This window comes from Colossoma macropomum, unplaced genomic scaffold, assembly GCF_904425465.1.
Source record: "Colossoma macropomum unplaced genomic scaffold, Colossoma_macropomum, whole genome shotgun sequence".
Taxonomy (NCBI): domain Eukaryota; kingdom Metazoa; phylum Chordata; class Actinopteri; order Characiformes; family Serrasalmidae; genus Colossoma; species Colossoma macropomum.
Genome location: NW_023494809.1, coordinates 24,699,510 through 24,727,151, shown reverse-complemented (window position 1 = coordinate 24,727,151; position 27,642 = coordinate 24,699,510). Strand labels below are relative to the sequence as shown.

Below are 27,642 nucleotides of genomic sequence, written 5' to 3'. Positions count from 1 at the left end.
CCCACGATTTTGATGATAGATAAATAGTGGTAAATCTGAAAAAATAAGCTTTATTTTGCTTTTCAGGTCCCTGCATAAAGGTGAGGTCTCGAGTCACATGACCTGGTCTGGGGTCAGACTTCAGTCACAGACTTGATGATTTGAGACTAAAATCAGAAAGAGTTGAGGCTCAACTTTGACTTGAACATCAATGACTCAGACTTTGACTCCAATAGACTCGAGTACCAGAGTGGAGGAAACATGGAGAGGAGTCTGGCTGCAGAATGGACTGTCGGTTACTGTTCATGTGAATGGATTGGTTTCCCGGCAGATTTACTGCATCAAATTAGATCTGACATGTGTGGCCAGGAGTCCAGGCCTTGCTCTCTCTGGGTGGGCAGTAAGGCCCTACTTCTCCCCCATCACTCAGCGCGATGCTGGCCAGTGCGTGTGTCAAGTCAAGTCAGGCTTTATTGTCATTTCAGCTATATTCAAGTACACAGTGAAACAAAACAACATTCCTCCAGGACCATGATGCACCACAGGAACACAAGTGGGAGAAAATACAACATACACAGTGCAGACAATACAGTATGAGAGTATGTGGAGCTGTGCAAAGGAGGATGTAACATACTATGACATATTAGCTGATTAGCAGATAGCCTGACATATATGAGCATAGCAGCCAGAGCAGCAATATACAGTATACAGTATTTGGTTGATACAGTAATTCTAGCAGCTAACATTGTTAAAGTGAAGTAAAATGTGCAAAAAGCTGATGTAACAGAACTGCTGGTTAGTGTTCTCCTCCAAGCATGTTCAGCTGTCCAGTGACGTTGTATTAGTGTCGGTTCGAAATGATGCAGTGATGCTTCACATGACTCTGATGAAGCCTGTGCTAGCCTTCACCTTCCTAGCACCGGTGGTATCCTGTGATTGGGGCAGATCTATTAGTGGGTGGAATTAGACATAGCCAAATTGGGGGGAAAATTGGAAAAATGCCAAAAAAAAAGTAAATTTGATATACAACATCACCAAATGTCCATCACTATGCTTATTCTTGGTTTATTTTATTTTGCAAGACAAGTGAGTTGTGAGGCTTTTGCCTCCATAAGACAGAAACAAGCTCCAGATAAACTCCAGAGAAACTTACTGGCTGAACTTACCCTTTTCCTCACGGTGGTTAAACAAAAGAAACAAAGCTCTCTCTATCTGGACGGTTATAATGGCTTTATAGTTAAAACAAGTGCAGCATTCAGAATCAGACTCACTTTATTTCGCCAAGTATGTTAGGAATTTGTCTTGGTGACATACATATAATGATCAGAACAGACCAGACAAGCACACAGACTATTAAGAGATATTTGACTAAGGGACAAATAAAATAAAAATATGATCAATAGAATAAAGATGTGAAAGGAGCTGAAGAGAGGTGTGAATATCTGTACATATACAGATATGAGTATCTTTACATGTGCAGGTCTAAATAGACATACAATAACTATTGTATACAGAATATTACAGAGTGAAATGAACATTTGAACAGTTATGCATTTAAGCATTATATAACAGAGTAATAATACTGTAACAGAGTAAGGGAGGTTTCTGTTTAAAATAAAAGTGCGAATTTAAGTTTAATTTTATTCACCACAAAGCTGACTTTTTATTCACCAGCTTCATGTTTGAATTTTCCGTTCCACCTTAAATGGTACAGCAGTTGCATTCTGGCACCTGTCAGCTGCACCGCTTAAGGGGGAGTGGAAAATTTGAACAACAAACCAGCCACAGCTTCATGTACTGACCATCCTATTGCTGTCTCCTCTGGAAACATTGTTCAGCGTGGTCGTTTGGCTTCTGTTGTTTTTATTTTAGTCCTGTGCTCCCAGAAATGATCAAAAATGATTATCTTCAACTATAAAGTTTTTAATTAAGTTCAGTGGTACGTTGAAAGTTCTTTTCATGTGTAGTTGCACTGCTCTTTGTGTGTATATCATCGTGTCTGTCATGGTTATCCATGTGCAGTTGTCATTTCTTTGAGAGGGTGAAAATAAATAAATAAACAAACAAACTAAATATACAACCATAAACCTCAAACTACAACCCCATTTCCAAAAAAGTTGGGAAGCTGTGCAAAATGTAAATAAAAATAAAACTTAATTATGTGCAAAGACAACAAATTAAATGTTGAAATTGAGAAATTCTATTTTTTTTAATATTTGCCCATTTTTAATTTGATGCCAACAACGTGTTCCAAAAAAGTTGGGACGGGGGCTTGTTTACCACTGTGTTTCATCACCATCTTTTAACAACACTCTGTAAATGTTTAGGAACTGAGGAAACACTGCTTTAAGTTTGAAAGTGAAATGTTTTCCATTCTTGTTTGATATAGGATTTCAGCTGCTCATCAGTTCAGGGTCTCCTTTGTCGTTTTTTCATTTTACAATGTGCCAAATGTTTTCAGTGGTGACAGGTCTGGACTGCAGGCAGGTCAGTTTAGCACCCAGACTCTTTTAATATGGAGCAATGCTGTTGTAATACATGCAGAATGTGGTTTGCTTCTGAAATAATCAAGGTCTTCCCTGAAAAAGACGTTGTCTGGATGGCAGCATATGTTGCCAAAACATGTATATATCATTCAGCATTAATGGTGCCTTAACAGAAGTGCACATCACCCATGCCATGTGCACTAATGCACCTCTATACTGTCACAAATACTGGCTTTTGAACTGTGCACTGATAACAAGCTGAGTGGTCTTTAGCCTGGAGGACACAGTGTCCATGATTTCCAAAAAGAATTTCAAATGTTGATTCGTCGGACCACAGGACACTTTTTCACTTCCCCTCAGTCCAGTTTAAATGAGCTGGGGCCCAGAGAAGGTGGCAGCATTCCTGGATCCTGTTTATATATGGTTTCTTCTTTGCGTTTAAGAGTTTTAATTAGCATTTGTGGATGCAGTGACGAACTGTGTTCACAGACAGTGTTTTTCAGAAGTTTTTCTGAGCCCATGCAGTGATTTCCACTACACAATCATGTCTGTTTTTAATGCTGCACTGTTTGAGGGCCCAAAGATCACAGCCAGCAAATACTGGTTTTTGGCCTTGTCCCTTGCATAGAGATTTCTCCAGATTCTATGAATCTTTTAATGTTATTATGTACCATAGATGATGAAAAGCAAAAGGTCTTTGCTATTTTATGTTGAGAAACGTTATTCTTGAATTGTTGTACTATATGATCATGCAGTCTTTCACAGAGTGGTGAACCCCTCCTCATCTTTACTTCTGAAAGACTCAGCCTCTCTGAGATGCTTTTTTATACCCACTCATGTTACTAACCTGTTGCCAATTAGGCACCAGGGTTTTTTTTTAAGCTTAACACAACTTTACCAGCCTTTTGTTGCCCCCGTCCCAACTTTTTTGGAATGTGTAATTGGCATCAAATTCAAAATGGGCATATATTATTCAAAAAACAATAAAATTTGCCAGTTTCAACATCTTTTGTCTTTGTACTATTTTCAGTGAAATATAGGGTTTAAATTATTTGCACATCATTGCATTATTTATTTACATTTTTCACAACTTTTTGGAAATAGGGTTGTATATTAAGGCTATATTACTGTTGAATTTCAGCATCAAAATTGCTTATAAATTCACATGGGCTTGTTTAGGACTCAAAGTTTCAAAGGACTCGACTTGAGATTCACCTGTACTCACTCAGGACTTGAGTGTCAAGACTTATTTACTTAGATTTATTTATTACTTGCAACTTTGTGATTTGTTCCCACATCTGATTATATCTCAAAACTATCGTAAAACATTGAGTAGGTTTACAGGCACTTAATAATCTGATAACTGTAGAAAATCAGATTTTGTCAGTAATTCAACATATTTACATGCGCTTGGGTAATTAGAAGATGGGAAAATTCCTGGTCTACATGAGTCAGGAAGTATTGGGATTTCTGCTTTACAATCTACCAATAAACTTGCAGAGTAAGACGTGACTTATATGTATTCTAAAACTCAAACGTAATGCGGTGGCTTTGCTGGACAATATGAATATTCATCATCTAGAAGATGAAGAATATTTAAATCCTTCATTTCGTCAAACACTTCAGTTGATTTCAGCATCGCCCCAAAAGTATTTTGTTGTTGTTTCGCGGGTGCTTAGTTAAATGCTGCTTACTGTTTCCAGGACAGCGGCCTGTTTTCACACATGCACAGACTGAGAAAACGAAAGAAATCAGAGTAAGAGTATACATGCACTGAAAAAGCAGATTACTGAGCTAAAGTCCAGCTCTCTTTATCGGATCTCTAGGCCTTTCTAGGATCTAAGAAATCAGACTGTGCTGTTTACATGACCACTTGAATAATCAGATAACTGCCAAAATCTGATAATGATCACGGATTATTAAGTGCATGTCAACGCACTCAATGTCTCAGACATCAGGTAGCATAACAATAAGCATTTCTTATAATAACTTTCTGTGAGGGAGCTTTCAGAGGCATTAAACACTTCAGATGTCTGGTTCCTATCACCACCATTCTGACTCAGCAAGTTTCTCTAGAACGGAGCATTTCACACCACTTTGTTTACATCTTAACTGTCTACTAGTGCAGAAATTTTGGATAATCAGTGGAGAATAGCTGATATGGTGGTCGCATACATGTTAAAGTTCTCTGTACTCACATTTTGTTCCTTTTTTCCAGACGTGCGGGGAAAGAAGGGAAGGTGCTTGATTTAGCCTGAGGGTTAACTCATCATTATGTAGTTAGTGCTGAGTGGGCAGGTGCCAGGGCATACAGAACAGGCACAGACCTGCAGCGTAAACACACACAGACCACATTTCAGCAGCACACACACACAGACACACACACACACACACACACACACACACACACACACACAATCATCCCACCCATGCAACTCCGCTGTGTATAATTAGGCCTGCTAGTTAGGAGCTCCAGTCATTCCATATACTGTATGGAGAGGAGTTCCTCCTACTTTTTGGTCCTCCAGTGTCTCTATCTATCTCTCTCTCTCACTCTCTCTCAATCTCTGTCGCCCCCTTCCTTTTCTCCCCCCTCCCCTTCTATTACTCTCCCTCCTTCTTGCTGCTTCTCTCAGCCAGTGGCTCTGAAGCGCTCTTGGCATGTGGAGAGAAACACTTATTCCCTTTGGCCTGTGAGTGACCAGCAGCACCACAGAGAGCCAGACACTAAGAGCAAAACTGCACGGCTGACCTGAGACCTGCAGACCGGCATCCAGGAACGGAGAGTGAACGTCTGTCCAGTCGAGGCCCCCACACACACACATACCTCAGACCCAGCTGGCTGAGCCTTTTGCTGCACTGATTCGGGACCAAGGCTTATCAGCGGTCATCTCTGGGCCAGCAGGGGTGAAACAGGGCCACGGCCAACAGGACAGAGAGAGAGAGAGAAAGATCGAAGGAGGGGTAAAGGAAGCAAAGGAACAAGCGAGAGGTGCTGCTGAGTGAGCCTAGCAGTATGGAGATGGAGATGGAGAAATTGAGCGGAAGGGGCTCCAAGCAGAGCGCGGCCCCCACAACACTCATGAAAGCAGCCCTCACAGCGTCAGTGTGCCTTTGCCTCGCTCTGCTGATCGCTGTCATTGCGGGTAAGTCACACGTATTTATTTATACCTTGTTAGGGTGCGTGGTCTTGCATATATCCAGTATGAATTATATGTACATAAGTAACTATATGTAACATTAATCGCTGCTATCAGAACAAAACCTTGTGTCTCCAAAATGGTAACTTTACAGAAGAAGGAAAAACATACTTTACTTTTAATGTAAGTCAATGGAACCAGATGTTTTTCCAAGTCATTTTGGGCCATTTCTTTTGGTCCATTTATCATGAAATTTACACACAATGTAAAGAGCAACAGGCACTTTCAGATTATGTAAAAAACTGCAAAATGACAAAAATGGAGATACAAGGTTTTGTTCTGATAGCAGCGATTTGCTCTATATGTATTATATATATATGATATATAATATGACCATATATATTATATATATGTAAATATCTATTTGTAATAACAATATGTCCCACATGTATTTTATATGTATGTATATTCATCCATGTATATGTGTAAATTCTCATATCTTAATAATAGTAATAGTAGTAGTATGTCCCAAATAAATGTATATATATATAAAATTGTGTATTACTTATGTGTAAACTTAAGTAACTTAAGTAAATATAGCCAATATGGGTTGTATATACATAAGTACGCATATAATATCTCCAATGTGTATTATATATGTGCATATATACAGTACAACAAGAATTTTCTTAACCTCAGTAACATAAAAATAATATAAAAAAGTTTTGCCCTTTCAACTCTAATAAAAAAATAAAGCTGTAGCTTCTGTAGAAATCCTGTTTAAGGCTACTGTGCCCTGAATTTCTCTGCTTTTTTACATAATTGGAACATTTTTGTCCTGAAAATGTACAAAAACAAACAACTACATATAATTCATGCTCATAAGTGCAAACCATGTTAGCGTTTCCAGTGTTGTCCACCATCCACTGACTAATTTCCTGTCATTTTTAGGCAGAGATACACACAAACACATGCAGAATGAGGCGCCGTGGGAAAAGTGTGTAGCGTCCCTCTAGCCACACTAACTTCAGATGTGTGTTCGTGTGTGAGATTATTTTAGAAGCGTTTAAGGTTACACTCACAGCTTTGCTTCAAAGGCTGTAATTACTTCAGGGCAGAGTAGCTCAGCAGAGTGAAATGTATGCTTTTAGAAGACAATATCTTTTTTAGCTTTGACTTAAACACATATCTTGTTGGCTTTGAGTCACTCAAGAAAGAAAAAGAGAGTGCATGTGTTTGTGTGAGGGGAAGAGGGAGGGTGTTTGTGTAAGGATGGAATGCACAGAGGTGCTAAATATGAGGCTGTTGTTCCTATTGTTTCCTATTTTTGTAGGTTAACATATTTGTGGTGAATAGCTGTGTAATTAGACTCATTTTTTCCTGCACATAATAAAGTCACATGCACACACACATTGTGGGCCACAGCTTTGTGAGGCTGAGCATAATGAGGCTTGTTCATGCTGTGCTAAGGCACTGTAAATGAGCGGTGTTCTGGTTCATGCTGTGGTCATCTGCTGTCCAGTTGTGGAGTGGACTGTAAACAGTGCAAAAGCAAGGCCGCAACAGTTCCTCAACGACATTTAGATGTGCATGCAGCATGATCAATACTGGAAACAGTGTTTACTCAAGATGTGTATACCGGTTCTATGTTACATGTTATAAGTTAAAGCTTGGCCTATTTGCATGTATATTTCTATTAACTGTCAGATGACCTGCCCTTTATTTAATATTGAGTCCAAACAGCCATTAAGTACAAATTATTCATTTTTCATCATCAGGAAAAAAACAGAAAACTTACATAGAACTTTACACAAACAACTAAATATCACATTTTCAGCAATTATTCTGTCAACTCTTTGCTTTTATTACAGCTTCTGTTCTTTGCAGAAGACTAGAAGACATTTTTCCACACCTCCAAAGTTCAGTCTTAGAAGTTGGTTGCATTTTCTGCTTCGTGTAATCGAAGTAATCCCAAACATACAATTATGTAGGGGTCTGGACTCTGGGGTGGTCAGTCCATTGTTCTGAGAACACCAGTGTCTTCCTTGTTTGATTTGTTCTTTGATTTATCTTCTCAGTGAGGCTCTTCTTGACGGCTACACACCATTTCAGACTCATAGCGCTGAGTCTTCTCACAGTGGAAGGATGGACAGAAACACCTGTGGATGTTTTCAGATCTGAAGCAGCTTGATTTTGTCCTCTCTCTCAAAGATGGAAGCATTAAGTGCTGTTTATCCTATAGGGACAGTTTTGGTGTCTACCAGGTCTTGCGTGGTTGTTAGGAGTCCCATTTTCTCTGAAGCTTTAAATCATTTTTTGAACTCCAGTTGTGGAAACTCCTGTTTTTTCACTTATCCTCCTTTCACTTTCCTAATATCTCCTGAAAAATTGTGCTTAGTGGCTGTTTTGAGTGGAAATTAAATAAAAGTAGGCTGGTCTCTGACTTTTGCACAGCACTGCATGTGTGTGTATGTGTTTGCTTTCACTGGCCTTTTTGGTATGTGTGCAGTGGAGCATTAGCTCAGCATTCTCAATGACATCCATACCCTGGACAGCTGACGAAAACGTGGCATGGCAAGTGTGGTCTAGGCTCCGTTTAGGGCTGGGATGTGTTGTGCTCTGACAGTTTGACATATTTTCTTTTTCCCTCTAGTCTCACAGAAAACGACCAATGAAGAATTCTGCCTATCGTTGGAGTGCATTGAAGCAGGTACACTCCTTCAGACCTGACCTTAAAATACCCATACAGGGTCTTTCAATATACACTATGTGTCCAAAAGTTTGTAGACGCCTGTTCATCTAACGTATCCTCTGAAATGAAGGGTATTAATTGGGAGTTTGTCCCCCTTTGCTGCAGTGTCAGCCTCTACTGTTTTGGAAAGGCTTTACACTAGATGTTGGAACATTGCTGTGAGGATTTGATTGCATTCAGACACGAGTATTAGTGAGGTCAGGTACTGATGTTGGATGATCAGTTCTGAATCACTCCAACTCATCCCAAAGGTAATGGATGGAGCGCCATCACTCCAGAGAACGTAGTCCCACTGCTCCACAGCCCAGTGCCGGGGAGGCTTTATACCCCTCTGACTCTTGGGATTGGGCATAGTGACCTTAGGCTCATGTGCAGCTTCCCCAAAGCATCCCATTCTATTGGCAGTGCTTTTCTATGTGAATTATACAAGCTATGGTTGCACAACTGAGCCCAAAAGGGCAATGAGTGCAGCTGAATTCACTAATTAGAAGGTGTGTTTGGTTACTTTTGGACATATAGTGTATCATGCAGAGAAATGCACAGGAATGGGAACAGCAGCAACTCGGTGGCAATCCATGGATATGGGGACAAAATGAAAAACACTTCTCTTGGTGACAACGGGAATGGGGATAAAGTTTACTTTTGTGGGAACTGCGATGAAATGTCTGTTAAATGGGAATTCCACAGATTTCTGCATAATTAAATGGTTAGGATGTAAATAAAGTCATTCAGAGTGGTTTGGTGTGAAATGCTCTGTTCTAGAGAACAAAGAGAAGTCAGAAATGTTCACAGTGGTGGTGATAGGAACCAGACGTCTGAAGAGTTTAATATGCCTCTAAGAGTTCCCTTACAGAAAGTTATTATATGATGAATATGCTGCCTAGTGTCTAGCGAATATCATAATTTTATAATGTACATCCTCTTGTGATGTTATTGCTGGTCTTCTGTAGCTGGCTCCATCCTCAACAAGATGGACCTCTCTGTCCAGCCCTGCGAAGACTTCTACCAGTACGCGTGTGGAGGCTGGCTCCAAGAGAACCCCATTCCAGAAGATTCCTCCAGCTATGGGATCTACCCCTGGCTCCGCCAGAACGTGGACCTCAAGCTGAAAGGTGAGTGGCTTATTAATTCAATACAGGTCAGTTCAGCAGCAATATAACAAAACACTGTGTTGTATCAGACCAATATAACGAAATGCTTTCTCACTGATCTTACTGGTGCAACATGTATAGTACACACAGTGATACAAAGTGCAGAATGGAGCAGTTAAGACAACACAGGTGTAACACTGGACAGTGTAAGGTAGTAGGGCAAGGTATCACAAAATGCTTGGATAGTATTGACCAAATTACTTTAATACTATCAAATATCAAAACATTGTGTCATTCAATATCCAATATCGATACTAAGTCAGGGTTGTCAGTATCAGTGAACCAATAACCATGATTTTTAACCATTTCTAGACTTGTGATTGGTTGATACGCATGACGAAGTCCAAGTCCAAGACTCCTGCAGGGTACACTGCCATGACTGGAACATTTTTGTAGCCTATTTTTAAAGCATTAAAATGCAAAACAAAGAGTACAAACCTGGATTTTTACTATTGATATAAATATTTCATGTTTATATATACAATTTATGTATATAAATATTGGGTATTGATAATTTGAACAATACCCAGCCTTAAACAGCAGTACACACTGCAATACTGGACAGAGAATGTTATTAGACCAGTAGTGCAAAGAGTGTTGGAGAAACTGCATGTAAGTATAAGAAGTTTAGTGTAGTATAGTAGATTTGTGCCTTCACACTACAAGTCATGGTTCTTCAAGGGTTCTTTAGTAAAGTAAATGGTTCTATACATTCAAAGAACCTTCTGCATGTTTAAAGGGTTCTTTGCATTGTGAAAGCGTTCTTCAGATTGATGGAGAATGTGCTGTAGATGCTTCTACATAGAACCTTTTTGAAAAGGGCTCTATATAGCACCAAAAAGGCTTCTTCTATTGTTACAATGTCAGGCTTGTAATAAACGAAGAACCCTTTTTGATGCCATTTAAACCCTTTCCAACAAGGTTCTGTATAGAACCATATACAGCACATTTCCCGCTTCAATCTGAAGAACACATTCATGATGCAAAGAACCCTTTAATCATGCAGAGATGCAAAGGGTTATTTAAGTGTTCATTGTTCTATACAGGGCCATATTCTTTACCAACAAACCCTTGAAAACCATCATTTTATATATATATATATATATATATATTTATATATATAAGATTTATAGTCTATGCCAGGGGTGCAAAAACGTTTTGTCTTAGAGGGCAAAAAGAGTGTCTGAGGGTCAAAAATGCACAAATAAAGTAAGCAGGTTTTAAATATTCCACCATATTTTGCAACTAAATTACTTAAAAATACAATTTTAAGAGGAAAACAAGGATTTAACAAGGTATGTATAGCATACAAATATGTTTGTTCTTTCATTGGATGGTGTTGGGCAGCCTGGCAGGCCGAATCAAAAGGCCTCACTGACCACATTTGCGCAGCCCTACTGTACACAATAGAGATATCTCAGGGTTATGGCTCTTGTCTGTATATTACTAGCTATTGTGCTATTAACATGTGCTGAATGCTACTATTGTGTGCAGTATATATCCTAACTGGGCTGCTGATGTGTTTTCTCGTGTCAGAGCTCCTGGAGCAGCCCACTGCAGACAGCGACATAGAAGCAGTGAAGAAAGCCAAGGTGCTCTACCGCTCCTGCATGAATGAGAGTGAGTGCTTTTAGACCAAACACACTTATAAAAATAGCAAACCTAAAAACACACAAACACATACCATGTCTGTTTGGTCACACCTAAGAGATTTTTTATACATATTGACATTTTCCACTTTTTACAGTAATACTAAGGACAGCAGAACTATAAAATAATATGGAATTATGCCGCGGACAAAAAGTCTATGAAGAAATGAACATATCTTAGATTCGTCAAAGGAGCTCCCCTGTTGTTTTATGCATCTTTGCAAACTTTTGGCATTCTCTCAAGCAACTTCAGGAGGAGCCGCCTGAGACGCTTTTCCAGCAGGACTGAAAAAGTTCCTCATATGCTAATTACTTGTTGATGAGTAACTTGTTGTTACTGAAAAATACTGAATAAATGAATCATTTATTTCCATTTAAAAAGCAGCACATTTTGTTATAGCTATATGAGTGGAAGCTCTATCAGAATGTATTTATTACTTTCAGTAATTCAATAACAATAATAATTATTGTGTCAACGTGGAGTTCACATGAATCTTAACATGAGGGAACGCAGGTCCCAATTTTCATCACCAGCGTTCAGTGAGAACAGTGACTGCATATACATGGAAACTTCTCAGGCGTTAACATCAGCACAGAAACTGTGCACCAGGAGCTTCCTGGCAGGGTTTCCATGGCCGAACAGTTGCATGCAAGCCTTACATCACCAAGCACAATGCCAAGTGTCAGATGGAGTGGTGTAAAGCACGTCGCTGGACGCTGGAGCAGTGGAAACATTCTGTGGAGTGACGAATCACACTTCTCTATCTGGTAGTCTGATGGACGAGTCTGGGTTTGGAGAATGCCAGGAGAACCTTACCTGCCTGACTGCACTGTGCCAAGTGTAAAGTTTGGTGGAGGAGGGATGATATGGGGTTGTTTTTCAGGGGTTGGCCTAGAACCCTTAGTTCCAGTGAAGAGATTTTGACATTTTGGATAATTGTATGCCTACAACTTTTCTCTTCCAGCATGACTGAGCCCCAGTGCACAAAGCAAGGTCCATAAAGTCATGGCTGGGTGAGTTTGGTGTAGAAGAACTTGACTGGCCCTCACAGAACCCTGACCTCAACCCCACTGCACACCTTTGGGATGAAACAGAACAGAGGTTGTGAGCCAGGCCCTCTCGTCCAACATCAGTGTCTGACCTCACAAATGCTCTTCTGGGTGAATGGGCAAAAATTCCCTCTCAAACACTTCAAAATCTTGTCGAAAGCTTCCCAGAAGAGTGGAAGAGCTGTTATAGCTGCAAAGGGGGACCAACTCCATATTAATGCCTATGGATTTAAAATGGATGTCATAAAAGCCGGTGTCCCAATAGTTCTGTCAATATAGCATATATACACTCAAGCACTTTATATAGCATTTTCATTAATAAATTATACATACATTCATAAAACATGCATTCAGTCAGGCACGTCCAAACTCGGACTCTGAGAGTGAGAGTGGGTCTTATTATGTGTAATTCTGAACGGTCAATGTGAGACCTGTCTGGTCTAAAATCGTGCAGCGAATGCATGACTTTGTCTCGACTATAAGACAAGATGTTCTGTCCCAGTGACCTTTATGTTCTGCTAAACTTTGCCCTGTGGCTCCTCTCAGCTGCTCTGGAGCTGCTGGACGCCAAGCCGCTGCTGAAGGAGCTGAGGAAGCGGGAGTTCCGCTGGCCTGTACTTGGCAGTGTGTTGGGCGCTGACGTGCAGTGGGACGAGGAAAAGTTTGATCTGCTACATACGCTGGCTCAGATACGCACCCAACACAGCAAATCTGTCCTGGTGCGTCTGTACGTCTCGCCGGACGACAAGAACTCACAGCGTTACATCATCAAGGTGAGGCTCGGGCGTGTGTTAGTCACAGGGGAATTGGCTTAAATGAACCAATTTTGACTTCATATTGCTATTCTGTAGCTTACTGATGACAACTAGACGGGCTAAATAAAACACGAACAAGCAGTATTAATGCAGTATTAGTGCTGTATTAATGCATAAAAGCTAGATCATTTTACTCTTAACAATGGTTACGAATGCCCCATTCACTACTAAAAGCCAATAACTGTACAGATACTACTACTTTACAAACTAAAGCAACATTGTAAATCTGATTTCTGCATTGGGTTAATTTACAGTGTTTTAAAAGCAAAAATAACTAATCTCTATCAGTTATGAAGCAATAAACAAATATTAAACAAATCTGTAACACCCTCCATCCAAACACTTTCTCCACAACTCATATGATATGATTTTTTTTTTTTACAAAATAATTACATTTTTACATGCTTGGTGTTTGCAGTAGACTTTGGATCATCTAGGATTTCATCTAAAAAAGCTGAATGTAACTTTGCTATCGCCAGATGTGTCAAGCAGTCATTGTCCACTAAGAGTAGAGATCATTTTTAATATGAATTTAGTATCTGAAAAAATTTAAAACAAGGCCACTGTTCAGTTTTCCACAATCGTGCAAACCTTAACTTTGTTTCTAGAGTCACAGTGAAGATTACGGTCATGTTCATCATGGAATTGTGCAGCTACTTATGTTTTTAATGTATGGGCAACCAATTAGAAAAAGGAAAAAAATAATATGAATACAATACAGTGTTCCTTTTATATTTTCTTTAGCCTTATTGATAGTCAAAGCACCGGCGCCCCCTTTGTCAGTTTAGTTTTACTGCATTTACCAACTTTCATTCTGAAAATTGCTTTTCCTATTTATGTGAACTAGAAGACTTTTTGGGATCTGGATTGGGGTTGGGAGCCTTCCTCTTACTCGTTAAATTTGTAAACAAAAAAGAATGGACTGTCCATCTCAGAGTCCAGGCCTCAACATTATTGAATGTGTTTGGGATTATTTGGATCATGAGAAGCAGAAAATGCAAACAATTTTGTAAGACTGAACTTTGGAGATGTGGAAAAATATCCCTGCAGATTTGTTGGAGGAGCTGAACAAGCCTCCCAAAAAGAATGGAAGCTGTTAAAGTGGCAAAAGGTGGACACATTAACTACATAATTGCTGTTTTGACTGGAAATTCAATAAATGAATCCTGTTCTCTGACTTTTGCAAGTGCTGTATGTATTTCTAATGTTATGTGTTGTGATTATCTCATCATTTATCATTTGAGCTTTTTCTCTTTTCTTAGCTGGACCAGGCATCTTTGGTTTTGTCCAGAGAAGATTATATCACCAACACCACTGAGGCACAGGCTGTGAGTCCAATGCATCCATCACAACATGTTCTGTCCTAGCCGTGTGTCTTGATAGGATAACCACAGAGTTTGTCGCTGTGTATCGCCGTGCAGAACCGAGAGGCTCTTCTGAGACTCATGGTGGATGTTCCCGTCATGCTGGGAGCCCCTGAAGAGGCAGCAGAACAACAGATGAAGCTGGTGCTTGACTTCGAGATGAAACTGGCTCAGGTGAAAAGCTTTTGTTTTTCTTTGCGGACACTTAACGAAAGGGCCGAAAGTGATGAGGCTGTGTTTTGTTGGATCAGGAACTTTGTGGGCTAAGACCTCTTTAAGATGCTTTTAGGTTTAATGAGTTACTGAGTACTCTGTCCCCTTTGTGTGTTTAGATAATGATCCCTTTTGAGAACCGAACCAGTGAGAGCATGTATAACAAATACAGCCTGTCCAAACTGCAGCGCACAATTCCAGAGGTGAGACTTCAACACTACAGCAGCAACTATGAATTACTCAGTGCATGATTGCTTTGAGTAACTGGGGAAAGAAAATGTTATTAGTCAACAATTAACATTAAACATTAGGTCTGTTTTTTTTTTTAAAACCATGATTAAGGCTAATCTAAGACTAAAAAGAGCTCCCAATGGTGATTTTTCACTGGGCACTGCACTTTAGGGCTATCAAAATAAAACTCAACATTTGATTATTCATTGAATCTAATGAAAAAATGGTCATTCGAATGCAGACAATGTCATTTTGAATACTTAAACCTACATTTTATGGCCGAACGTATGTGAACAGCCCTCCTAATTATTTTAGGAGTTTAGGTGTTACAGCCACACTTATTACTAACAGGTGTATAAAAGTGGGTCGTACTGGAAATCTGGGTCACACTGAAAAGCTCAGTGACTTTACCTGTGGCATTGTCAATTCATGAAATGTCTTCCCTGCTAGATCTGCCCCAGTCAACTGTAAGTGCCATTAGTGTGAAATGGAAGTTTAGCCATGAAGTGGTAGAGCTGGGGCTGTTTTTCAGGATTTGGAGGTTGTTATAGATGCAAGGGGGTGGGGGGTGGTGTGGTGGGGTGGGGTGGACTCCATATTAATGCCATTGTTTTGAAATGGGATGTCCAGCAAGCTCATATAGGTGTGATTACCAAACTGAGGAAAGAGCCTGCAATTGCTGACCATAAACAGCAATTTTTTGGCTTTAATTAGAATTACTGGAGAAATCTGTATGTGAGAAACTGGCAACTGGTTCTCCCAAACATAAACCACTACCTTTTTTTAAATGTACATATTATTTGGACAACTAATCAAGTAACTGAAAGGTTTATTTATTTATGTATTTATTTTTTTGTTGACTTCACTGAACTAATGTTGCAAAGGAATTCAGGTATTCCAAAATACTTTTTTGGGAAAGATGAACTAGGAAGCATAATATAATCTGCACAGATCACTTATATGCAATGTTTACTGCAGAATCTTTCAATTTATAAGTAGTTTGTGTTTCTCCATTTACTACCACAGTAATAATGCTCATTTCCGCTATCCACTATGGGATTTGCAGCGTTATGTTAGTGCCAAGCTAATGGTGATGTATATTTGTCCTCACACAGAGTTTAATACTTATTAATGCCAGTTTAATATTTATGAAACTAATCTGTTCAAGTAATCTGTTCTTTGCATGTCACAGTTTTACAAGAATGTCAGCAAACATTTCAGTTTAAAGCCACAGAAATAACTCAGATTATTACTGGAGTAGCCTGTTAACCTGTTAGCTAAGCCCTATTCGCCAAACTAGTTAGTCTAGCTAACCTAGTTGTTAAAAAACTGCATTCTTACTTCGGCTTTGTTTGTTATAGTTCCTGCAGGTGTGGATTCGCACATTTCTTCCCTTTGAATGATGCACACGAATACTAATTGAGTGCTAACATCACCACTTGTTCAGCATGATGATTTATTTTGGGTTTCACGTGACCCTAAACTGCATTCTCCACCATCTGCATTTCCACTTGCTTTTAAATAAACAAGTACCTAGCCAAGAAATGTATGTGTTGTCAATCCAAATAACTGATAACATTTTTTAGCCAGCATTGTGTCTTCAGTTAGGTGTTCCAGCCATATCCTACACCATATTCTTCAAACTGTGTTATTCCTACACTGTGAGCAACACACATGAACCTACACATACCAGGCCAACTCACTCCTTCTGTTCCTGTTTCTCCACAGTTTAACTGGCTGAGTTTTGTGAAAGCATCGATCGACTCTAAGCTGTATCCAGATTTGTCCATCTCGTCATCTGAGCACGTTATAGTGCGTGTTCCTCAGTACATGAAGGACCTCTTTAAGCTCCTGAATGTCACTGACACCAGGTAACAACCAGAACCAGAGGAGGAGAGGACATCAACCAGGCACACAGACACCATCAATTTAATTAACTGATTAAAGCCATCTTCTGTTGGCCATTGTGCTCCTACAACATTAGTGGTGTGTTTTTGTGTGTATTTGTGTTCCTGTCTACGTGGACATGTAGCTTATTTGTCTTGTTAAATCTTTATTACCGTCCTGTATTCTAGACCAGACCACTCCCTAATATACTTAGCTTTAATTTTAATTAGCTTTAAATGCTAATTTAATCTGCTTATTTCACTCTTTCTGTCCCCCTGGCTTCAGGACAGTGGCCAACTACGTGGTGTGGAGGTCAGTTCTGTCTAGAATCACTACCCTCAGCAGGCGCTTCCTCTACCGATATCTGGACTTTGCTCGAGTGAGTGTCCCCTCCCCACTGCTAATTTTATTTTACATAGAATTCATACATTTATGGATTCTCAAAGATGACACATTACGCATGTTCTGTAATCCCTGAGTTTAGCTTTAGCTTAGAAGAATACTGACCTTCTGTTTTATCAGGTTACCACGGGAACAACCTCACTCACGCCTCGCTGGGATAAGTGTGTGAACTACATTGAGGGCACGCTCATGTACGCCACCGGACGCCTCTTTGTTGATAAACACTTTCAGGAGGACAAGAAACACATGGTAGTTCTTTCAGTTACTTGCTCACTTATCCATCCATTCACTCGCTCATTAATATTCACTCAGCCATTCACACACTAACTCTTATTCTCTCATTCATTGACTTCTTCATATTTACCCAGTCACTCACTTTACTCATTCATATTCACCCAGTCACTCATTCACTTTACTTATTTATATTCATTCAGCCACTCATTCATTCACTCCTTCATATTCACCCAGTCACTCACTTACTCATTCATATTCCCTAACACTCACTTATTTACTTGCTTAATAATATTCATCCATTAACTCTCACTCTCATTTACTCACACTCACACTTGCTCACTCATACTCACTCATTCACTCACTCATACTCACTCACTCGCTTATTAATATTCACCTATTAACGCACACATATTCACCCAGTCACTCTTACTCACTGACACTCATCCATTCACTCACTCATACTCACCCATTCACTCATTCATTCATATTAACCCAGTCACTCACTCATTCATATTCACCCAGTCACTCACTTACTCACTCATACTCATTCATTCACTCACTCATACTCACTCACTTGCTTATTAATACTGACCTATTAACTCACACATATATATTCACCCATTTACTCACACTGACCATTAACTCACTCGCTCACTCATACTCATTCATTCACTCACTAATTCACTCACACTCATCCATTCACTCATAATCACCCATTCACTCAATCCTTCATATTAATCCAGTCACTCATTCACCCATTCATATTTACCCAATCACTCACTCACTTATTTATATTCACCCAGTCACTTCCTCATTCCTCGTTCACTCACTCGCTCACTCATACTCATTCACTCACTCAAACTCACATTTATATTCACTCATTTGCACACATTTACCAAGTCACTCACTCATTCATTAACTCATACTCACCCGTTCACCAATTAATTTATATTAACCCAGTCACTCACTCAACCATTCACTCACTCACTAATTTTTTCTCATTAATTCACTGACTCATATGTTCCCATTCACTCCCTAACTCACTGATACTCTCTATTTGCTCACTTATTCACAATCACCCATTAACTCACTCACTCACTCACTCATTCACCCGTACTCACCCATTCACTCACTCATACTCAATCATTCACTTGCTCATATACCAGTTCATTCACCTAAAGTTACCCATTCAATCATTCACTCAATCACTCATACTCACACCTTCATTCACTCACTCCTTCTTACTCAGTCACTCACTCACTTGCTCATTCACGCACATTCATGCATTCTGTTCTGGCATATAAATTGGAGTTTCAGATTCATTCTTCACTTCTTTCAAAAACTACATTAAAAAAAGTAAAAAAAATATATAATAATAATCACATGCAAATGAAAAACTGGCTCCCAGCTGATGTGTGATCACTCCTTTTCCAAAAGAACAGTTATGAAATTATGGGCAACATATCTAGTGTGGGTGGAGAAATGTCTCTGGAAACTACCACTGACAATTTGCACAGCATTAAAAAAATCACTGTGAGCCAATTTAGTTGCAAATTCACACTTTACATGTAGAGTGAAATAATTCTGATCTCAGTACAACTTTCTATCTCACCATCTCAACATTGTCTTCAACAATGAAAAGAATTCAAGTTAATAAAGCCATTGTTGCATGTTTATGTACAAAAGGTGTTACTTTTAGTTTTGTCTCCATCTAGTGGAAATGATACAGAATTACAGTAAGCAGTTTTGTACTGCGTGATCAGAACAATCAGAAAAGCAAATGCTTGACTGACAATACTGTGTGTGTTTGTGTTTGTGGAGATGGAGGAGCTGATTGAGGGCATCCGGTGGGCCTTTATTGACATGCTGGAGAAAGAGAATGACTGGATGGATGCAGAAACAAAGAAGAAAGCAATACAGAAGGTACGTGGCTCTATATGTGGGCAAAGAATATCATATGAACTTCCCTGGTATCTCCATATAACCCCTCTAACTCCTCACCCCAGGCCCATGCAGTCCTGGCTAAAGTGGGCTACCCAGAGTTCATCCTGAATGATACCTACATCAACGAGGACATTAAACGGGTACATGTTCAAAGACCTAGCTTCAAGTTTTCTGATTTATCTCTGATCTGTGGTATCTGCAGTCTGTGATCTGTGTCCATGCCTGTGTTATATTGAATTACCAGTGACATTTTAAAGACCCTGGTTCTCGTGCTCTTATTCCTACACAGCTGTCATTCTCGGAGAAGGATTACTTTGGGAACGTGATGCAGACTTTGCGTTTCATCGCTCAGGCAGACATCGGCTGGCTCAGAAAGAACGTGCCTCGCACAGAGTGAGTTCAGTGACCCATTGCAAGTCTGGAGGGAAGGGGGGGCAGCAACACAATGGGTGTGCAAAATGCTAAATTCTCTCGTCTTCTTCAGGTGGTTCACCAATCCTACGACTGTCAATGCCTTCTACAGCTCTTCCACCAATCAGATCAGTAAGATGAACTCATATGTTATGACCTTTGTGCTGTATTAGTGAATGGTGTAAATAGTAGGCATTAGACTGTTGCTCTTATTTGTTTACTTCCACTCACTGTCCACTGCATTAGAGGCCTAGCTTGTATTTTTCCACCAGGCTATGACGTGTGGTACGATTACAAATTCGTGATCATGCATTTTGCTGTGATTTTTTCACTGCAAAGAGAGACATACTGTGTCTGAGTACCTGTACTGAATAGACCCTTTAATACTTTGGCGCAGTGGATGTGGTCAGACTAGGGAAAACATGACAGCAGCGTTTACAAATGTGAATATAGACAAACATCTCCTTTATAATATCTCTGATACAGAGGACTTGCTCATTTTATGTTATTGATCCTACAAGGGGAAATTGTCATATTGCTGCCAAAATATGCTCAGTCTAAGAGCAGCATAGCATCGCTAGCAGAGTCCCCTGGGGGTTGAAGGGGAATTCCATACATTTTTCAAACTGTCTGTATAATTCCGCCCTTGGGATGTAAACAAAGTCATACAGAGTGGTTTAATGTGAAATGCTCCATTTTAGAGAAACTTACAAAGTCAGAATTGTTCACAGTGGTGGTGATAGGAACCAGACATCCACCTCTAAAAGCTCCCTCACAGCAAGTTAGTACATGAATGGTTACGTATATGCTACCTGATGTCTGAGACATTGTTTTATTATAGTTTTGTGATAAATATTTGGCTTAAAATGTATCTTAATCAATTTATTTCAGTCCATTCGATGTGGAGGGGAACATGCAGGGCGTTGTGAGGCAAATAAAGAAACTTATTTTTTCAGATTTATAACTATTTTTCCATAAGCATTTCACATCAAACCACTCTGAAAGACTTTGCTTACACCTCACGCTTACATGTTTTGATGGTTTTTCCACAGGAAACGTTAATGTTTGTGACATTTTTGCTCAAACAATGACTGCAATCTAACCATCCAACCAACACTGGACACTGTACAAAACAACAGGGGACAGTGTAAAAATGTAAAATTAAATAATTTAATATGTCCAAAAAACAACAAGATGTTAGCTTTACTCCCAAAACTGCAGGACTCTGGCTTTATTCCCATAACCATTAGGCAGCTTTCTGTAGCCAGTGTTGTGCCAGTTCACACTGAAAATGAACTAGTTCAAAGTTCAGTTCATACTAAAGAAAGTGAACTAGATCACATTCACAGTTCACTTTTAAAACTTTTGAACTAAGTTCACAGTTCCAGAAATGAACCAGTTCCTGTTCACTTGCTTCTTTTTTTCTCAATAAATCAGCCGCTATTCTTTTTCAATAGAACCTCTTTCTACCCATCCATCACCAGCCCAAAATCATACTACATGCTACTCATAAACTAAATGAATTATTCTATACCACAATCACATACATGAGTTACGTTAAAAACCAATGTTGAGATTGAGAATATATTTTAACACTTAAACAATGTGTCATATTATGCTGACAATGAAAATGTATACTGTATATGAACATTTTATTTAGACAATATTAACTTACACAGCAGTTAAAAACCACAAAATGGATTCATTCTGATTAAATGCTATGCTCTGCATAGAAAAAAAAAACTCTAGAATAACCTGTACTGTAACAACACCAGACAAAAACTGTAATGTAAACAAAGGTACCGGCTGTTTCAAATGCTCACACAAACCAACTTCTGCAGCTACGTCTCTACCACTGGCACCAGACACGCTTGGCTGTGTTTATGGAAGCATCACGCAGCGTGCGGCGAAACGTGAGCGGCCACGTTCATTATTTGTAAACTGATTCGTTCAGTTCAGGGTTCACAAAAAATATGAACGTGTTCAATGAACGCCGTTCATGCACAACACTGACCGTAGCTAATCTTATATGTGACCACATAAGCTAAAGAGAACTCTACTTTCACACTTCCACTGTGTTGTGGGAAACGGACTCAGGTACTTGACCAGGGTGTGGATAGTTCTGGGTTTGGATTTGTAACTGTACCATGCTGTACCATACTGCCTGATGATAAAACACCATTACTGTCCACTTTATTAGAGGCCTACCTTGTACTTTCCCTATGACCTCCACCTCTGTACAGGTCCACTATATAGGTGTAAAATTACAGACTGTAGTTTCTCTGTTGCTGGACAATTTGTCAGCCCCCTCTATGCTATTCATCATTGGTCAGCTTCTGACCACAGGACCAGATGTTATTTTGGTGGCTGACCATTCTCAGCACAGCAGTAACACTTACAAGGTGTTGTGTGTGTGTCACTAGCAGAGAGAGTGTTGCTCAGCAGTGTTGCAGTCACTGTCACTGCTAGCCTATGAGTGATCTACCACTCAAGTATATTCACCCAACAGTGGCTCTGTGGTCAGAAACTGATCATTGATGAAGGGCTAGAGGGTGGCTAACCCCAACTGTGCATGAACAAATGGGCTAAACTCTTTAACTGTACCAACAAGATGGATCTACAAAATGTGTTTCTAATAAAGTGGCCAGTGAAGGCCATTAATGAATTGAGACTAATATGAACTTATATTTCTTTGTTCTTTTCAGGGTTTCCAGCAGGAGAGCTTCAGAAGCCATTCTTCTGGGGACTGGACTACCCTCGGTGAGAACTCGATTACTCTACACAGCTTTGGCTCTTTTTTCTTCGCTCCTTTCTGGACAGACTTTTAATTGTGTTCAAATGTGTCCACCAGATCATTAAGCTATGGAGCAATTGGTGTAATTGTTGGACATGAGCTCACTCATGGTTTTGACAACAATGGTAAGACAGTTTGTGTTTGGTAACCATGTCATGTTGTAAGTACTAAGTGCCCCATTGACTCACAGTTCATGTATTTTTGCTTATGCAGGCCGGAAATACGACAAAGATGGGAATCTGGACCAGTGGTGGAGCAATGCGTCAATCGCTTCCTTCAATGACAAGACGCAGTGCATGATTGATCAATACAACACCTACCACTGGAAAGAGGCGGGACTAAATGTACAGTAGCCACTTTCTGGCCCCAACACACTTTCTTATTGACCTACCTCACTTCCTCCTAGATGTACAATCAGAGAACTTGTAGAGAGGAGAATTACCACTCTGTAATGTCTTCTACCCACATGTTAGTTTGTCAGAGAAATATATTTTTACTGTTTTTGGACCTGGCTAACATCAGTTAGAGTCAGTTAGCCTAGCATAGTTACAGCCAGCCATGCACTCTCTTCCTTTTCAGTCACATCATTAAGAACACATCCTTGGCAACATGTTCACATTCAGGCATTCGTGTTTTGTATTAGCCGAGTGTTATACATACTCGCAAATACATATTACATGCACTCAATAATACAATCATAATCTGATTTCTGCAGTTATCTGATTATTCAAATGGTCATGTAAACAGCATACTCAGATTTCTTAGATCGGTGTAAGGTCTAGAAATCCAATTAAGAAAAAAAAACAGAGAGCTGGACTTAAGCTCAGTAATCAGATTTCTCAGTGCTTGTAAACTCTTACTCTGATTTCTTTCGGATTTCTCAGTCTGCGGATGTGCGAAAACAGACCACGGTACCGGGAATAAGCAAGCAGCGTTGCCGCAAGATGGCAGCAAAACACTTTTAGAGCGACGCTGAAACGAACTACATGCTTAATGAAGCGACTGATTTAAATAATCTTCATCTTCTATATGATGTATGTTCATATTTTCAAGTGGCGAGATGTTTTTTTTTTAAAAAGCCATGGCATGAAGTTTGAGTTTTACATTACATTTATCACGTCTTCTTCTGTGAGTTTATTGGTCGGTTGCAAAGCAGAAATCCAATTACTGTCTGACTCATGTAGACCCGGAGTTTTCCATTATCTGATTACTCAAGTACATGTAAATACGTTCATCAGATTACTGACAAAATCTGATTTTCTGCAGTTGTCAGATTATGGAGTGCATGTAAACACACTCTTTGTTTACTGAATTGTTTGTTTCATTATTTTCTCTCAGTTTTTCCATGTCAAAACAAAATGAATACCCAGATAGTGATTTTAGTATTTAAATACTACCTCAGACGGTTAACTGAGTACTCGAGTACCCGTACACTACTTCAGAGTGTCCCATTCTATCGCCAGTGCTTTTCTATGTATTGGCAATGCTACAGATGTGCGCAATTGAGCATCTGTATGAGCAATGGGTGCATTTTAAAGTAGTCCTGGATTACATTCAGTAGTGAAATGCTGGTTTGTGAATGTAGATGACAGCAACTGTATTGAGACTGATATATTCTTCTACATGCCAGTTATAGTTAAGTAGGTCTTCAGCTGTATCATTTACACTGTAATGCCCTCCTGAACACAACTCTGTTTATTCACAGGTCAGGGGGAAGAGGACCCTGGCAGAGAACATAGCTGACAACGGCGGCATGAGAGAAGCATTCAGGGTAGCCTTCTGAGTCTAAACCTAACAAACCCATTCTGAATTTTCATAAATGACTAGTGTAAAAGTAGTGAAGGTGTTTCTGTGGGCTGATCTGCAGGCCTACAGGAGGTGGATTGACAAGGAAAGGTCGGGGGTGGAGGAGCCGTTATTGCCAGGAGTGGGTCTGAGCAACAATCAGCTGTTCTTCCTCAGCTATGCTCAAGTGAGTCACTGATTATTCCACCTTCAGCCCAGTATCATACAGCTAATAGCAGAGTCGGAATACTTGAGTGATTGTACTTCACTACTATACTTAAGCATTATTTTGGAAGAGCTGTACTTGAGTGTTATTGAAATTGAATACTTGTGCACTACTGTGTTTAGTACATTCCTAAGAGAAAAAACATACATTTTATTCCTTATAAATTTCTGTAGACCTTCAAATTATTCGTTACAAAAGACCCAGAAATTTTTATCTTTTTATTTTTTTTTTCTTTTGATAATCAGATGAATTCTAGAATGTTTTAATTTATTTTAAAACATCCAGGCAAATTCATATAAATGTACAGACCCAACTCCAAAAAAGCTGGGACAGTATATGAAATACCATTAAAAACAGAAAGCAGTGGTTAGTAAATTCTGTTTGACCTGTATTAAATTATGAACAATACAAAAAACACAATATTTGACGTTTTACTTTATAAAAATGTATTGTTTTTTTAATACATATGTTAATTCTAAAGTTGATGCAACACATTCCAGAAACAGTTGGGACAGGAACATGTTTACTACTGTGTTACATCACCTTTCCTTTTAACAGCACTTAATAATTGTTTGGTGACTGAAAAGAAAATCAGATTTTACATTTTTATTTTACAACGGCTTGGGAACGCAGCTCAGCCAATCAGATTTTAGGACCGGAACTATCCATTTTACAAAGACTCTGTATGTGTATGTGTTTGTCAGGTGCGCTGTAACTCCTACAGGCCAGAGGCAGCAAGAGACCAGATTGTCAGCGGGGCCCACAGCCCTCCCAAGTACAGGTGAGACTCATACACACACACACACACACACACACACACACACACACACAGCTCATCTGCATCCATTTCTCTTTTCCATTTGTCACTGTCATCACCGCACCATGCACGTCACTCACTCTGCTCTCATTGCTATGGTGGAAGGGTCATTGGTGCGATGAGCAACTACGAGGAGTTTCGCAAAGCCTTCAACTGCCCAGAGACGTCAGTCATGAACAGGGGGGCGGAGTCCTGCCGGGTGTGGTAGCATTGAAGAGGAGAAGAAGCTTGTGAACATGGTCCAAACCTCAAGCCTTGTCCTGGGTCACCTCATTCGACCTGGGGACGGCATTGACCGACTCTGCCCACTCTGGACCATCTTGCCTACGGTCCTCTTCAACTGGAACACTGATTGGACACACTCACAGCTTGAACTCATACACACGCTGTGAGTGTCAGTCCACTGTTCGTTCCCCCCTCACCACTGTCTGCTCTCTGCTGTCTGATGGACTTCACTCAAAAAGTGAAAAGGCAAACTTGGCAATCAGCCATCAGACGGTTCAAAGCGGCTTTGGCGGAACTCGTCTTTTTGTGCCGATTTGCATCCAGTTTTGGTTTGGTTTATCTTTCAATACATGGCAATAGAGGAGCAGGAGCGGGTTTTATATGAGTACAAACAAGTGAGTTCTATTACAGTTTAATACCTCCCCCACTTCTCTCATAGAAGTCCAAATGGGGTCCAGTACTGCTTGTACAGTAGCATTTAGGCTAGCATAGATGGCCTTTTTGAAGATAATCAAAGGCAACATTTAAGGGGGAATTCCACTCATTTTCATGACTTCTGCATAACTCAGTCGCTGAGATGTCAACAAAGTCATTCAGAGTAGTTTGATGTGACGTGTGCATTGTAAAGACTTGCAGTGGTGACAGGAATCAGGGGTTGCAATGTCTACATGGCAAATGTAGTCATTTTATTCACCTTCTGAGATTTTAGATTTAATGTGGATAATGCTAATAGTGTTCAATTTAGGTACTATCTTGCCTTACAACACCCTACAATGTACCCCTCCATCTTACGTTTTATGCTTTAAAATAAAACTACTGTAAAACCATGTCTGTTTTCGAGATAGTCTCCTATATATTGTTTGCATACTGATAATGCCCTAAAGTAGTAAACAGTATGCAGTATGTGACCAAAATGAATTTCCCCAATACGCTAAAGATACCCTGAGGACAGACTACTCTGGCCAAATATTCCAGTACACAGACAGAGCCATCTCAGTATCGCGTCCCAAAATGCGACACGCCATTTCAGGAGAATGTAACCGCTGACACAACTGCTCTGAACAATTTAATAGTCCTGTCTTTTATAGATACATAAATGAACTGAAAGCTAATCATTTGTCTGGCTGCTGCTTTCTCTGCTGGTCTGAGGTGAGTTTGCTTACTTTGTTTCTTATATAAAGGTAACTTACTGCTGATAACGTGGTTAAAACAGTAACTTAATAAAAGTTCGTCTCCAAACCAATCCGCACAGAATCGCCTTTTGTTTGGTCACACTGCTTATTATTCAGTCGAACTAGCTCATATTACCGACTACGTTCTGTAATAAAAATTAAAATACTGACCTTTTAGCAAACAGGTATGTTTGGAAACCACACAGAAAAATCCGAAGTTGACATCTTAAGTTTGTTTTTGGCTTTGGAGAGGAGTAGAAAACAACATCCTCCATTCTGTCATGGTATCTTTCAAAACTCAGTAGGTACGTCTCTTGACCAAAATATATCCACACGTGTTGCTAAAGACCTGACCTGAAAAAGAAAAGCAACTAGCAGCGCTTGCTATGCAGTGATGGGACAGCTGAGGAAAATGGGGTGGGTTTTGTGATCAGTCTGATTGGTTCAGTCCCTGATGTTGGCAGTGTAGTTGTGCCTCTTTTCTGTAGTATGACACGTGGATTTTGTCATATACTGGATACTGTACTGTATACTACCATACAGTATATAGTATACACTAGCACAGTATGTAGTATGTAGTATAGTAGTATGCCAGTTTGAATGCACACAATGTCTCAGGCAGTGTATTTCATATAGTAATTTTCTGTGTGGTGGCCTTTAGAGTCATTCAACACTCTGGACGTCTGGTTCTGATGACCACCTCTGTAAAATAATTCTGACTCTAGAACAGAAAATTTCATATCCATCCACTCTGAATGACTTTGTTTACTTCTTAACTATTTAATTATGCAGAAATCGGCAAAAATTTCCCCTTTAATTGTAAATTAAAAACTGAATTTTACTTTAAATGTTGAAAAATGTTCTTGTTTCAGTATGAAAGCACTGTACCTTTTGTGTGTACTGACTGTAATATAG

At 39.6% G+C, this 27,642-nt stretch overlaps 1 protein-coding gene across 1 annotated transcript; it reads left to right on the top strand.

The window, feature by feature from the left end:
• The first annotated feature begins 4,946 nt into the window (after nucleotides 1-4,946).
• Nucleotides 4,947-27,083, top strand: phex (phosphate regulating endopeptidase homolog, X-linked). Its single transcript, XM_036558495.1, has 22 exons — nucleotides 4,947-5,611; nucleotides 8,259-8,315; nucleotides 9,308-9,469; nucleotides 11,045-11,128; nucleotides 12,754-12,980; nucleotides 14,285-14,350; nucleotides 14,444-14,560; nucleotides 14,719-14,802; nucleotides 16,559-16,701; nucleotides 17,003-17,096; nucleotides 17,240-17,368; nucleotides 19,175-19,276; nucleotides 19,360-19,437; nucleotides 19,587-19,690; nucleotides 19,782-19,840; nucleotides 22,414-22,468; nucleotides 22,560-22,627; nucleotides 22,716-22,846; nucleotides 24,208-24,273; nucleotides 24,370-24,474; nucleotides 25,218-25,294; nucleotides 25,436-27,083. The coding sequence occupies exons 1-22, from the start codon at nucleotides 5,482-5,484 to the stop codon at nucleotides 25,536-25,538; spliced, it is 2,241 nt and encodes a 746-aa protein (XP_036414388.1). The 5' UTR covers nucleotides 4,947-5,481; the 3' UTR covers nucleotides 25,539-27,083.
• Nucleotides 27,084-27,642: the final 559 nt, after the last annotated feature.